The following is a 14,474-nucleotide window of genomic DNA, read 5'->3' on the forward strand; positions in this document are numbered from 1 at the left end:
ATATTGTTACAATATTAGATTGTAGTATTTTGCATTTGTTGTTTTTTCATATAACATAACTTGTATACAAAATGTTAGCGAAAATAGATCTTGGAAATCTATCTTTGTGGTCTTTGAAAGTTTGGGAAAAGTCTCTGAATTTATCATTCAGAATTCTGTTTGAACCCTTTTAAAGTATGTGGACATTTTTGGACAGATCAATCCAAAAGTGGGATCCAGGCAAACCTGATTGAATGTCGTGCGCTGTGATATCACAATTTTAGCTACACATGTTGATAAACAAATTCATACTATCTTATATTGTGATGATTAGATTTGACGTGCTCTTTTCTTTTTATAATGTTATGTTGGTTCTGATGAAAATAATGCTTGGATATCCAGTATGGCCACCTCAGCAGCATTCTGAAAATCTCGTTATTGCTACTCTGCCTGAATGGATGGTCACATCAACAATGGGTTTTTGCTGAAAGACTGTTTAAGATGGCTGGTTCATGCCTGTGCAAGATTCAGTAATGTCATGACAGAAGTCATCTTGAAAAAAAAAAAATTATCTTCTTTCTACTCTTTTAGAAAGGAAAGTATTATCAGTATGGAATTTTTACTGGAAGTCATGTGGTGTCCAGTAGACCTTAATAATTTTGCTGATCTGATACCCAAGATCACCATCACAGTGGCTGTCTTGAAAGCCTTCTTACTACAACACATGGAAAGCCCTAGCAACATTCTTGTGATGTCATAATTGGTACTAAAGGGAAATGGAGCTGGCATGCCTCATGTACACTGTGGCAATCTTCTTGAAAATCTTGTTATTGCTACTTCCGAATAGAATGTTTTTTTTTTTAAATTGGGTGTTTATAAGAAGAATGGTTCTAATAGCTAGTTGGTTCTGAATGAAAATGGTGTTGATGTGACCTTAAATGTGGCTGCCATATTGAACATATTTAAAATTTTTTCACTAATTCTCCAGAATATGAACAGGGTTTTTTCACAAATGATCACTATTTTCGCATAAATGAAAATGGTGCCAATCTTTGAACAGATATGGCTGCCATATTGGCTGATTTGAAAATATTGTAATTCAAGAATGTCGGAGACTGGTTCAGTTAAAATGAAGACATGGTCTTGTGTTGAATTTCTAGAAATTTTAAGTGACTTTTATTTTAAAACTCCAATTGGGGGAGATAATAATGTTCTTATCTTGAGGACTTTTCCAGGAAAGACTACAATACAATATATAGCAGGTAAGTATTAGATAATTGAAATTAGTTTCACTGTGGGGCCTCCCATTTTTATACTCGGCCTGGTTCTTTGACATTGTGAGTTTTCATGAAACTATTGGTGTCAGCATTATAGAGGCTGTTACTTATTACAGGCAAAAGGAGATCACAGTAACCTATTTTCCATGAGCCACTGACTTTGCGGAGTATTTGGAATATCCTTTGGCATAGTATATGAGGTGTGACATTTTGTGGAAATTGTGGATTTTTTGTTAATTTTTTTGTTTGTTTAGTCAGTTCTTTATTTTATTATTTATTTATTTATTTTCCAGCCTGGATTAATTGGTCTGGTCGATTATCCAGATGAGGACTCGGATGAAGAGGAGGAGGATCCAGACACATTAGGACCAAGTGCTAAAAGACAGCGATTGGCCACCTAGCATGCAATTTCTTATGCATTACATGATGTGGTACAGTTTGTCATTAAATAGATCACCACTCAAACAGGAGCTGATTCTGTGAACTGGTAGTTGGCAGGTTAAACAGGAAGGCTGGATGTTCAGCATAACAGCAGCAGCATTGGTGAGAGAGTGCTTTTTTCAGTGGACATCCAATTCTGTCATTGGCCTTGAATATGGAAGCCATGTCTTCAATCAGACTATACTGTTTGTGGACTTCAAAAAGGTCACAGTATCGAGATATTCTGGGAAACTTTTATATTTGGTAATTGTCAGACAAGAAACCAGTGAAAACTGAACTCTCTCCTGTTGACAGCAGTTACTACATCTCTAGGGATTATAAAATGATAAGTGTTTTCCTTGTTTCTGGGTAATAATTTGTAACAGTTAAGTAACATTGATGTTATTTCCATGAATGAAGTTGTCTTCCCATTTGAGGATTGTGTGTGGAATGTTCACACCATTAGATCATGACCAACAAACATTTCTCAATTTGAACTGAAGATAGTAAATTTCAAGGAACTGCCAAATGTAGATACAGGCTGTAGTGGTGCTATAGAAACATAAGATGTCAAAACTGGATGAAAAGTACAATATTTGTAATGTCCTTTGTGACACATCTGACAGAAAGTGAGACAGCAGTAAAATCTAGCTTCTATCCATTGTCTGTCCTGCATCAGCTTTTGGTTAAAAATTTTTTTAAAGGCAATTCTTTTGTATGCATTGATGGATTAACGTTAGACTTGGATCAAAACAGGGTTGGGGTTGAGGTTGAATATAGGAGGATGAACTTGAAGATAAGAAGACCAAGATCACAGTGGCCCTTATGTTGATTTGGGTTGATGTATTCATACTTGAAGCATTTATTGAGGCATATGTAGTAATCTTCCTTCCATCTGACGTACACTTGTTAGTCAACTTGATTGCCATGAAACTTTGTATATATTATGGTTATCACCTGAAGATGAGCATATCGACAAATCACTTAGCTTCCACAATTGCTTACCTGGCTGAATGGGCTTAAGGTATGGTCCTTCATCTGGCATCCATTCACAATAGCTATTTTGATCTTCTCAAAAACTTTTTAGCTGAATTTGTCCAAATTGACAGCAGCCATCCTGGCATGAAGCGGTTTTAGATTCCATTAAATATGGACACTGTTTCAAAAAATAGAATTTACAACCCAAAAAAAGACTTGTCAAGAATCGCCATAATTGGACTAAAGCTGGCACAAAGTATCCTGGCATAAAGCTTTTTTTTTAATTTTGTTTAAAAAATGCCAATCTGCCATAAAATGTGGTGCCTTTAGTAATAATAGAAAAATCTTTAAAATAAATTTTTTCTCAAAAGATGACCATTTTGACTGAAAGCATCCTGGGATGAAGCTCTTTTAGATTTGTTATAATGATGCTGCCCTGCCATAAAATATGGTTACTATTACTCAAAGTAGACGAGACTTCTAAAGAATTGTTAAACAGAATTTGTCTGTATTTTAAGCATCCAGGCATGAAGCTTTTTCAGATTTGTTGAAATGATGCACATCTGGCATCATTTTATGGCCACTATTTAAGAAAGAAAGAAAAACATTTAAGCAACTTATAAATAAAAAATTCTGAACTGAATTTGACCATATTTGAAGGAAAACATTCTGGCATGCAGCGGTTTTAATTTGTTCAAATGATTCCAAACTGCTTACAAATATGGTTGCCATTTTTAAATAATAGAATAAAAATATAAATAACTTAGTAAAAGTGCTCTACAGAATTTGACAGGAAGCATTCTGTCATAGAGGGATTTCAAGTTCGTACAAAGGATTTTGATGCATGCCATCAAATGTGGTAGCAGTTAATAAAAATAAATATTGTACTTCCCAATATGCCTGTTAAAAGCTAGGGAAGTTACCTATGATGAAGACTTCAGAATCAGAGGTTTAGGGTTACGCTTACCCCAAGCAGATAAAGAGTTAAAACCTTTCTACAAATAATTTAACAATACAGGATTAAAAAATTTTGATAAGAATTTTTAATTGAAGTACTTAAGGAATTTAATGATATTTAAAAAAGGAATTAAGCAAGTAACACTCTTGTGTTACTAAAATAAATTATGTTAACTTGGAAAACTAAAATATGCAATCTTTGGAATGTAATTTCGTATGGTGTCCTTTTTTGGCATATCTTGCTCTCCTTGCCCAATGAAAACTAACCAAAGCCACTAAATGTCCCAAAAAAATGCTGTTACATCTATATGCATAATTTTATGGCATGTAATAGATTGAATACCATTAGGCATAGATTATTTTAAGTTTATAATTTGTATTTAGACAGAGAAAACTAAATAATAATAACACAATATTCTTTTGTCCTGAAACACTTCCAAGAATCCTAACCCTGACTGTATAATGCAACCCTAGAAATTATACACACATCCCCATCCCTACCCCAATGAATTAATCTTTATTTTAAAAAATCTCTATAAAAAATAATTACTAATGTTCTGAATGTTATAACTCGATTATATTTGAATTTGGTCATAGGCAGCAGTGATAGGCATGCTTCCATCTCGCCTCTGTCTGCCTGGGTTTGAGTCTTAGGCTCAGCATATGCGGTATGTGAGAAAGCTTACAAGTAGATTCTCTTGGGGCAGTGGTTCTTTCCTGGGTTCTCCCGGGTTCTTTCTCCACCAGTTTTAGTGGATGCCATGATAGCCTAGACAATGGTGATAAACCCATAAGAACAACAGCAAGCTGCTTGCAATTTCAGTATTTTAAATGGCTACTGGGCTTAGATTAGAAAGCATAATTTCATAATTGCTACCTTTACAGTCCGTTTGATAATAGTGGTTGGTTCAGAGTTTCAGCAAATGATGTAAAATATAAAAGATCTCATTAATCATAGTGAGGTTGCATAACTCATTTAAAATTATGTTGTTGAGTAAAACTTTAGGCCTTTAAGAAATACAATTAGGTTGTGTAACAGTAGTTCGATTCTGATATATGGTGTGGAAATAAGGAAATTTGGTACTTGCTACAGTCATATCTGAAGATGTGCATATCACCAAATCACAGTGCTCCCACCATTTTATTTAGAATGTTGTTTGACTTGAAACTGGATTTGCGTAACAAAATCTTGATTGCAACTAGTTTCAAAAGTTTTCAGTGGATCAACATGAATCTTTGTACATTCTGTTGAAGTCATTATAAAAAATGTGCATACAAACAAATCACTGTACTCGTGCAACTTTAGAGTTATAGCCCTTTTATCCTACAGCTGTAATCTTTGTTAAAGCAACTTGTCTTGCAGCTTTTGATAGATCTCTGAAATTTTTTACGTCTTATAGACAGCTGATAAGGCACATATTTACAAATCTTGGTGCTTCTGTGATTTGGTTATAAGTTGTTGAAATTGACTTTATGCTGGATGCATTATTTGACAGAATTTTGTGAATACAACTATTCTTTGCTGTTTTTAGTGGATTGCTGTGAAAATTAGTACATATTATGATTATTGTCAGATGACAGACCTCTTGACCAATCATTGTTCTTATTTTTTTTCAGAGTTTTGTACATTTTTTTTTATTGCAGACTCATTTGCATGAAAGGGGCAGGAGAGGCAGGGGTGGTGTGGGGTATTTACTTGAGCAAATTGTTTACCATTTGTCTAGTTGGATCTGGTAGTATGTACTGTTAGTGTGGATGAATTGTAATTGGACAAGGTAAAGGAATTTTTAGGGATATGAAATATCTTGGGATTTAACAGTTAAATTGATACAAGGTCACACTCTAATAAATTACCTTACCACAATGTAATATCAGTTTTCAGAGATCATAGTACATTTTGAGTAAATCATTTGTGATGTTTTACTCATTTTGTACCCATATTTTCCCTCACTTGATCCAGCTGTGTTTCAATCAGGCAGGCAGTTCTCCCTTGATTTTTAGTTTTATCATGTACCCTACTGACAGTCTTAAAGATAACCCTGACTGAGAAAAGATTTCCATTACCTGAAAAGTGGTACTTTTAAGAGCAAAAGAAAGCTAGTTAAACATTTTGAGTCATTGTGTGATATGTTTTAGGTCATTGCAAGGAAATTGGAGAACTTTTAATTCTATATTATTTTAACCCATGTTAGATTTCAAGCCAGTTTATAGGAGAAATCGAAATATAGATGCATTGCTCATCTTGAATTTATTCTGCAGGTGAACTATTAAATAGACATCACTTATTATTATTAAAAAAAATTAGGAGGAATACAAATGTATTCGTGGATAAGCATCAGACTGGACCAGATTCATAATTGTAAATGGAACATTATTGGGAAAGATAGGTCAAGGTCACATGGTAAATTATGTATGACATTGGGAGCAATTTGTTAAGTTTTATGAAGTAGCTGCATCTTGTGTTTCTGTAATCTAATTGTTTTCCAGTTGGCACACGTTTGACAGATAAAACATCTGTATTAATTGGTGGTCAAAGGTCCGAGTGTAAGTGGGTGTTTATGATTGTATGTACAAAGCCATAGTGACCTTAAACTTTCTGTGTCCTGATCAAGAAATTATGTTTGTGATTTTACAGTTCCATACAGTATTGTATTATTTATCACAGATACATGTTTGAATTCAGAAGGATGACAGATTGTATTTAAATCGTGGGGAAAAATTGTGTATGTTTGCAGTTTGCTTTTAATGTCAAATGTGTTAGACATAATTACAAAACATTTAGTTGAGGAATGTGGTAATTGATGCTCTTGCTTCCAAATCATGATCCTTTAAACAAAAAATTGGGAGACTGTTTTAATTTGAAATACCTCATAAAAAGCTAATGCATCTGTTATATTCCAGGCTGGTGTACATTTATTCCTTTTTGGAAAGTGAAACATTTTTTTGCAAAGAAAGATGCTTAATGTGTTGCAGTCTTATTTTCTTTGCTGTCAAATATATACTCTTGTCAGTCTTTGTTCAGTTTACTTTCATAGTATCTTTTCTTAATATGGCTTTGCCATTAATAATAAGTAGAAGAAAACCAATGATTTGAATTTAGATATCTTCATGTTTGATGTTTCTAAAATCTTTTATCAAAACACTTGCAGATTTGTTTTAGGTGTACTTGTTGAAATTTTATTTATTTATTGCCTCAATAAAGAATTTCAGAGCCACTAGCAAACTGAGTCACAATATCGTCAAAATGTTTCTTAATTACAAATGAAATCACTGAATAAAGTTGAAATTACTGTCAAAGGTCACACTAATCAACCATATTTTCTTGTGTATAACAGTTGTCTAACTTTTTTATAGCCTCAGATCTCTTATCAGGTAATGCGATTTTAGATTTTTGATTTTGTTCAAAGAGTCTTAGAATTTTGCTAAAACAGAACTCAGAGAACTATATCTGTGGAGAAACAAAACATTTTAAGCTGAATAAAAATACAAGAGTTTTTTAACTCAGGAATTTTGTTATTGTGTTTTCAAAAATGAAGGAGTAAATAAGTAAAATGGGATCAAATTTGGTTGATCACATGATAAAACATAGGTAGTAATTAGATGGCATAGCATCCCTTTGCTGTAGTCACGCTTATGTTTCTGTTTGTTGTACTGCTCTGTTCAATAATAAGTAACAGATGAAGAATGTTTGCATTAGATTAAAAAAAAGCTTGAAAACTTTTAGAAGTCCTTGAAGACTGCTTGAAAAATCCTTGGAAGAAAAAAAATGGGCAATGTGAACCATGAATCTGTGATTTTGAGGAAATGTTGTATTCCCTGATACACTGGTATTGTGCAGTGGCAAATCTGGGTCTGTGCTGCTTGAATTTGAGCCAGTGCACTCTGGCATGGTTAGACCAGTTAATGATAACCAGTTGTCATTATCAATGTTAGTTAATTGGATGAAACATAGTACAATAAAATTGAGTTAAATGGCTGATCTGATTTGGGTTTATGTTTGAATGTATGTTGTCAAAATGGGAGGAAAACTATTGAGAGTGTAAAGAGTGGTTAGTAGAAATTAACTGACAGCATGGTTATTAGACAATACTGAAGATGTCGCCACATATATTGGTTCAACTAGAAAGATATTTGATCTCAGTTAACCTTTTTCTACTTTTACATGTATGACTGTTGTTAAAGGTCATAAAATGACACTTCATTAATCATGTGCTAGAGTTTTAGATAAGTCTTTTAGTAGCTGCTTTATAATGATTCCTGGGATGTATTTCATGTGAATTGTACATTTTGTTTTCTTAAGCTAGCAAACACTCTTCATCTTCCTCATATTACATGGAATAGAAAAATGTTTGATTTTTTTTGTTGTTGTAATTAGAGACATTTAGTAGATTGACTACAGATCACTACATTGCTTGTGCAAATGAACAAAGGCTTTATTGTAAAGGTAATCTGAAATTAATCTGTATACACGATTGTATAATGCCATATATTGTAAACATTCATTCAGAATGTTTGGGTACAGGTTCTTCTAAAGAGAATTGCACATGCTGATGTTAATTACTACACATCATAACATTTTTTTGTTGAATGCTCAGTTATGACAGTGTTCAACATGAATTTGTTGATCCATGTTTACTTGTGAATTGCCATTGTGTAAATTTTGTGGGTGCCACAAACCAGGATGTCCAAAACTTAAAAATACCTTTGAAGAAGCTATCATCTCAATCTTCTCTCGCACACACACACACACACAGACACATCTGACACATGTTCACAAATGTAAGGACCAGCAAGTGTATTTTTATGCATGAAACCACAAAATTTGATTCTTTCAAAAATAATTGGATTCAGTACTTGCCAAGGTGAGCTGCCTCAGTGTGTCATTGGGTAAAGACATTAGGTCGATATTCCTTAGAATGTTTTAGCCAATACTTTATCATGAGCCATTACTTGAAATTTTAAATATAATGGATCTTGGTTTGTTCTGCATTTTTTTTATGGCATTCCGAGTCCATAGTTTACAGTTGGATATTTGGACTCTAGCAATAGACAGCTGTTGCATAGATCTCAATATAAATATTGTTTCATGTCAGTGTTATCATGTAAACATTTGGAATTCATGTAATGAAGAATTGTCAAGAATTTTTGTAGGAATCATTTGCTGATGATCTGGATTTTATACCTGTATCAACTCACACTAAGTCTCCCTCAAATTTAACTTCTCAGTTAAAAATTGATGATGCTGATAACCATTTTTCTAGACAATATCATTTTCACCCGTTTGGTCTAGTGATAACTAAAATACTAAAACAAGATGCAACTACATTGCATTTTCCATTTAAGTTTGCACGTTGACAAAATAAAATCATCATTGGCCTTTAGCCTGTGCAATTCTAAAATATTATTGATATGGTTATTGCATCGTTCTTTCTGCCAAGTCATTGTGGGTGGGGGTTGTTTCTCTTTTCCTTTTTAGATTAGCCCAGTTTAAAACCAGATAACAAAATCCAGGAACTAGTCAAGTTAAAATTTATGTAAAAATTTTTCAGTTTTAAGGGGCTGTGGTTAGCATGTGTGACTTGAGACCAGGAGGGTGTAGGTTCAGATCTTAACATTGGATCAGCTCATGTTGGCAGCCATGGTGTGTCTTTAGCAGAGTCAACTTTGCTTGTTCCTTGGCATGATATATTCTTCAGGTGTTTATGTGCCATAACAAAAAACATAAGCTACTGTCATTCAAATCAAATATGTAAAATATTTTATACTGAAAATATTATGTAAGGACCTATCTGTAGAGTAGGTATTGATTATTCTTCATTCATTACATTATATGTCAAAAAGGTAATCCGAAGATACTGAATCTAGCACCTTAATACTACTACTTATGAACTTAATAGTGTCTTGGTTCATGCTTTGGTTGTGAGCTGAAGGAATCCATATCTTGCTTGGTCTAATAGGTGAGTTAACTAAGGTCTTTACTGTACAGTATAATGAATGGCATAAACCTGATTATTTTGATATTTTAGCTTGTTGCTTAAATTGAGTTTCTTGATAGAACACTTGAGAACTGGATTAAAGATTTTGACCTCTGGTGTACTGCTGAATGGTTTATCTTTGATCCAGATGCTTCCAGATATTTTACTTCATTTATCAACAGTTACAGGTCCACCACTGTTACAAAGGTATTGTAAGAAATAATGGGGTTTCTTATTGTTTTTGACAATGGATAAGTATGCCTATTGGGGTTTATCAGCTTTTGATGTTGCCTTGTAGCAACTTGGCTTCCCAGAGATGTTAAAGATTAAAAAGTGTGGCTTGTTTTCGAATAACAATCTGTTATGGTTGATAAGTTTAAATATTATAGGGGAATGAATAATGCATGTAGTATCAACTATATTTTCTTCAAGACACTTTTTTAAAGAACAAAACTGCTACATGAATGAATCTTTTTTGCTGTATTTATGATATGAAAAGTGTATGTTACTGAACGGGATACCTTCCTAATTGGTATGCTAGGTATTTATAAAATTTGCATTAACACTCTATTTTGCAAGTAGTCAGACATGTTTCCAAGCATGAGCATGTGGTCCCCAATTGTCCAGGTCAATATTACATGATTAGCTTTTTTGGTAGAGTATCAGACTGGTAATCTAAGTGTTTTGGGGTCAATTCCCACAATTTAACCCAGGTAGGCTGATTTGGTATATTCTTGGGAAAGGAAAGGGCAGTTAAAACCAAGAAGTTCTACAGTGGTGTCTTTTGACATCATGGAACTGCATTCTGATGCATTTAGCCAGAATGAGTGTATTGTTAAAACTAGTGTTATTCATTTGAGGCAAACAACATGGTTATCAACAGACATCGCTAAACTAACTGTTGCTGCATCAGTATGGGTGTACCATTACTCCACGTTCTTTTTATATTTAATAGGAATAACAATGGAAAAATTTGGGTAAATTTTAAAGGCTATAAAAAATTGCTTCAGAGTAGAAAGTGATTGAATATCCTTTAATGTATTTGATATTGGTTTCTCTGAAGGCAGTGAGTTTAGGTTTGATATGATGCGACCACCAACTCTTGATAGGCTTGTCACACCTGGTAGATTTGGTGCAATCTCATCATTTATTTTGAATGTAAATATCAACATTTCATGGGCTGAAATCACTGTGATAGATGTTACAAGATGTTTTCATCATTACTAAATCACCACATGAACATGTTCATTGCATGATTATGGATAAGGTCGGAGTAAAGGATTGTTTTCACATTGAAAATATCACTTTGAACCATATGTTACAGTTAGTATTATCAATGTCAGCTGAAATAGATTACAAGTAAAACTTGCTTGCAATGGCTGTTGAAGTGCTTGCTTCATTTATATATGTATTTTATTATGTACAGTTTAACTTCTTTAAAACTGGCCCACTTTTATTGGGATTCATCTACAGATTTGCCACATTTTAGCACAAGACCATTAAAATACAAATCATACTTGTGGATACTAGCCGCCTCATTTTATGGACACAACAGTGTCCATTTTAAGGAAGTTTTGCTGTAAATATATTTACAGGTTTAGCTGTATTTGAATGGCTTAACTGTAAATATTGATACATCTAAAGACACTCAGCTAAAATTAGACAATTTTGTGAAGAAACTTCAAAAGAATATTCGTGTCAAATGGAATTTTACACAGTTGATGATAATTCTATAATCTGACACAATAAGCCTGAAATAAGTTGCTTATCAGAAGTTACTAGATAAAACCACCAAAAATATGTTGTTTCCATGAAAGTGGTTATTTTATGAATGATGTTTTCAAGCCATTTTGAGTTAGACGATTGAGTATATTGACTTCATGCATTAAATTTTGCCGAGTAAGAAGTAATGTTTTTATTTTAATCTTAACATTGTCATCTAAATAGGATCGTCATGTTCATAAAAATGCATTTTGTAAAAAAATGGCATCAAAATTGTAAATCTGTTTTGTATTTGACTATTTTGAAGATGAATACATTTATTACAGTTTAGTATTGTTAATTCTTTCTTCTTCTTAATTCTCAACAGTATGATCATGTGTTCCTTATGTACATTAGGCAGTTCTTTGAACACTGAATCGGGTGGGTTTTAAAGAGAATGAAGGGAAATGAATTAATTTACATACAAGGATTGGGTCAGCAATAAAAACTACAGGGTTTAGAATTTAATTATTTCAGAGGAGATATGAACTTCTCATCTTTAGTTTGAGCTTCTTGGAAAAGAAAAAGAAAAATATCATTTTCTGCTGTTTTGTATCGTGTGATTTAAAGATTCAACAGTCTGTGTTACAGGCCATTAGCTTTTTTAAAAGCCAAAGTTCGGCTTTTTTCTTTAAAAAATAGAACTTGAGGTGAATAATTTCTGTTTGACGAGTGACAGGTTGAGATTGTTGTGTGGCAGTTAGGATTTGATTCACCTTGATTTTATGGACAAACAAAGGATGAAGTACTATAAAAGATAGTGTGTGAAATGGATATATGTTAAAACCTGTTTCATCTTTTGTTTTGATTAAAGGTAACAAGAATTATTTGTTACAGAATTGTCCACAGCTTTACCTAAATTAAGGTATGTAGTGGCCATTGAAAATTTCTTGTGGAAATGCATTTGCATTGCAAGTGTGTGAAAGGGTTTTAGACGCTGTTGACTAAACATTTAATATATTTTAAAAACTACTTGTGTCATTGCAAGAGCTATGTGTATATAGCTGTAAATCATAAATAAGCTATTTATCTTGTTAACTTCATAAACATTTCTCAATCTTGCCAGGAACTGTAAAGTAGAAAGGGGGAGTCATTACTGGAACTACCATGATAGACAGTGCAGTCTTATCTGGGGCTATCATGATAGAAACAGGTAGTTTTACCCTGATAGTGATGGGCAGGGTCTTATTTGGAACTGTCAAGATAAAAGGGGGGTTCTTACTTGGAACTGCCAAAACAAAGGGGAGTCTTACCTGGGACTGTCATGATAGGAAGGGTATGGGTCACTTAGACCTGTATAAATGGTTCCACGAGATGGGCTAATTATTTATGCAAATGCATCATTTGCCAACAGTTCAAATAGCTATTGCCAGATATTTGTTCCTGAAAGTTACAGTCAAATATTAATGAAACTTGATTTAAAAGCATTTAAAGGGAAATACAAAAAGTTGTAATAAAGAAAGAAAACATTGATATTAAATGGTTTGGGAAATATGTAATTTGTTGGTTCTGAATTGGCTGTTGCTTCATTTCTTTTAATTATCCATCCGGGCTTCACTAGTTTTTTCACAAACTATTTATAGAGAAAGATTGTTTTTTAATTCAGAAAATAATACTTTAGAATTTCATCCAACAATAATATTTTATGCCACTACTTTTAAAAATTAATTATTTGTTGACATCAAAGCAGACATAACTACCTCAGATATGCATAAACAATTAATTCACAGGCATTTGATGTAAAGTTCAGTCATCAGTTTCATTTGATCAGGCCCACAAACAAATCTTGAAGGAAATTGAAGGTTGTTGCTAGCATCTTCTGTTCTGAATGTCTGATATGTGCTTATTTAAAAAAACGTCATGTGAGAGACTTGTAATGTCAATAGGACAGACTCAGGGGCAATTGTTCAGTTATAGGGTTTTGACAAGTCCAGGAGATGAGCTTTCACACCACTGTTGTTTTGTGCTGTGTAATTGTAGAATGTTTAAACAATTGGGAAAACATAATGACCAATTAATTGCATGAAATAATTATGGACACTTTTGTGTACAGTGTCCAACATGTCAGATTAGCATTTGAGCTTGTTTGTCAGTCGTGTCTGGCAGATAGGGCCATTTTAAGATCTCTGATATAAACATCATTCATTCTTTACGTTTTAGATAGAATATTCTTGGCTAAGCCTGGGTTTCACCAATATAACTTGAGTCTGGGCTAAAGTGTAGAATCTTGTAATTTAATTGGATTACATTTTGAGACAAAATTTAATAATTCACCAATCAAATTTAATTGCGCCAGGCTCGGGCCTTAAGCTGTGTTGATGAAATTTGAGCCAGGTATACAGGTTATGTAGGATACCATGTTAAAGAGGAGTATGTATACCTGTACTTACTGATTGAGAGGCAGCAGGAGTGATAATACTTTATAACGACTCTGATGCAGGGCCATACCAGGGAATTTAACCATTTTATACATTGTATGTAGAGCTGGAGGGAAAATGTTTTGTATATATTTTTGATATGTGAAGACAGCAATCCAGGGAAATTAGCTAATGTGAAGAAAAAAAAAAGAAGAAAAAAAAAAGAGGTATAGCGTAAATAATTGTTAAAATTCTAGCGATTTGCCCTGGACTACTTTGTGAAAAAGAAACTTCATTTTAGCATGTGAAAATTTTATCATGTATCGTAAAAGATAGCCACAATAAATTAACTATAAAAGTTTATTAGAGTTATTTTATTTTATTGATCCATTTTGATTGGGCATACTACTTGTTTGTTTTAGGATTGTCTGTCTGTTAACGATTGCCTCTCCAGCCACAGACTTTGCAAGCCTGCAAGAGAATTGAGGAATTTTGCCCATATATATTCTGACTAGACAGTGTGTCATGTCCCAAACTCGGAGGACAAAGCAAGTGAATAATTCATGGTTGATCCATTCATGAAGACTCGTTCAGGGAAGAAAATGATTTTGTGCATGAAACATTCTTGAATTTTCTAAAACAAATCTTGAAATTATCAGGAGAAATACAAAAGCATTCAAAAATAATAAAATCTTTAAGTTTTAAATTCAGAACTAACATTTTTTTATATCTGTTCAAAAATAATGAATAAAATGGTATATAATTGAGTG

The 14,474-nt window shown here is 33.2% G+C and overlaps 1 protein-coding gene across 2 annotated transcripts in view; it reads left to right on the forward strand.

Moving 5' to 3' along the window:
• The window catches only part of LOC149805512 (serine/threonine-protein phosphatase 4 regulatory subunit 3-like), an 84,904-nt gene extending 70,839 nt beyond the window's left edge, over positions 1–14,065 (forward strand). For both annotated transcript variants that reach the window (XM_089950117.1, XM_089950116.1), the window contains exon 17: positions 1,550–14,065. In XM_089950117.1, coding sequence (XP_089806243.1) covers positions 1,550–1,559 — 10 coding nt within the window. In that variant the 3' untranslated portion in view covers positions 1,560–14,065. The remainder of the gene's footprint in view (positions 1–1,549) is intronic.
• Positions 14,066–14,474: the final 409 nt, after the last annotated feature.

This window comes from Sinohyriopsis cumingii, chromosome 2, assembly GCF_028554795.1.
Source record: "Sinohyriopsis cumingii isolate HCF-2022 chromosome 2, ASM2855479v2, whole genome shotgun sequence".
Classification (NCBI taxonomy): domain Eukaryota; kingdom Metazoa; phylum Mollusca; class Bivalvia; order Unionida; family Unionidae; genus Sinohyriopsis; species Sinohyriopsis cumingii.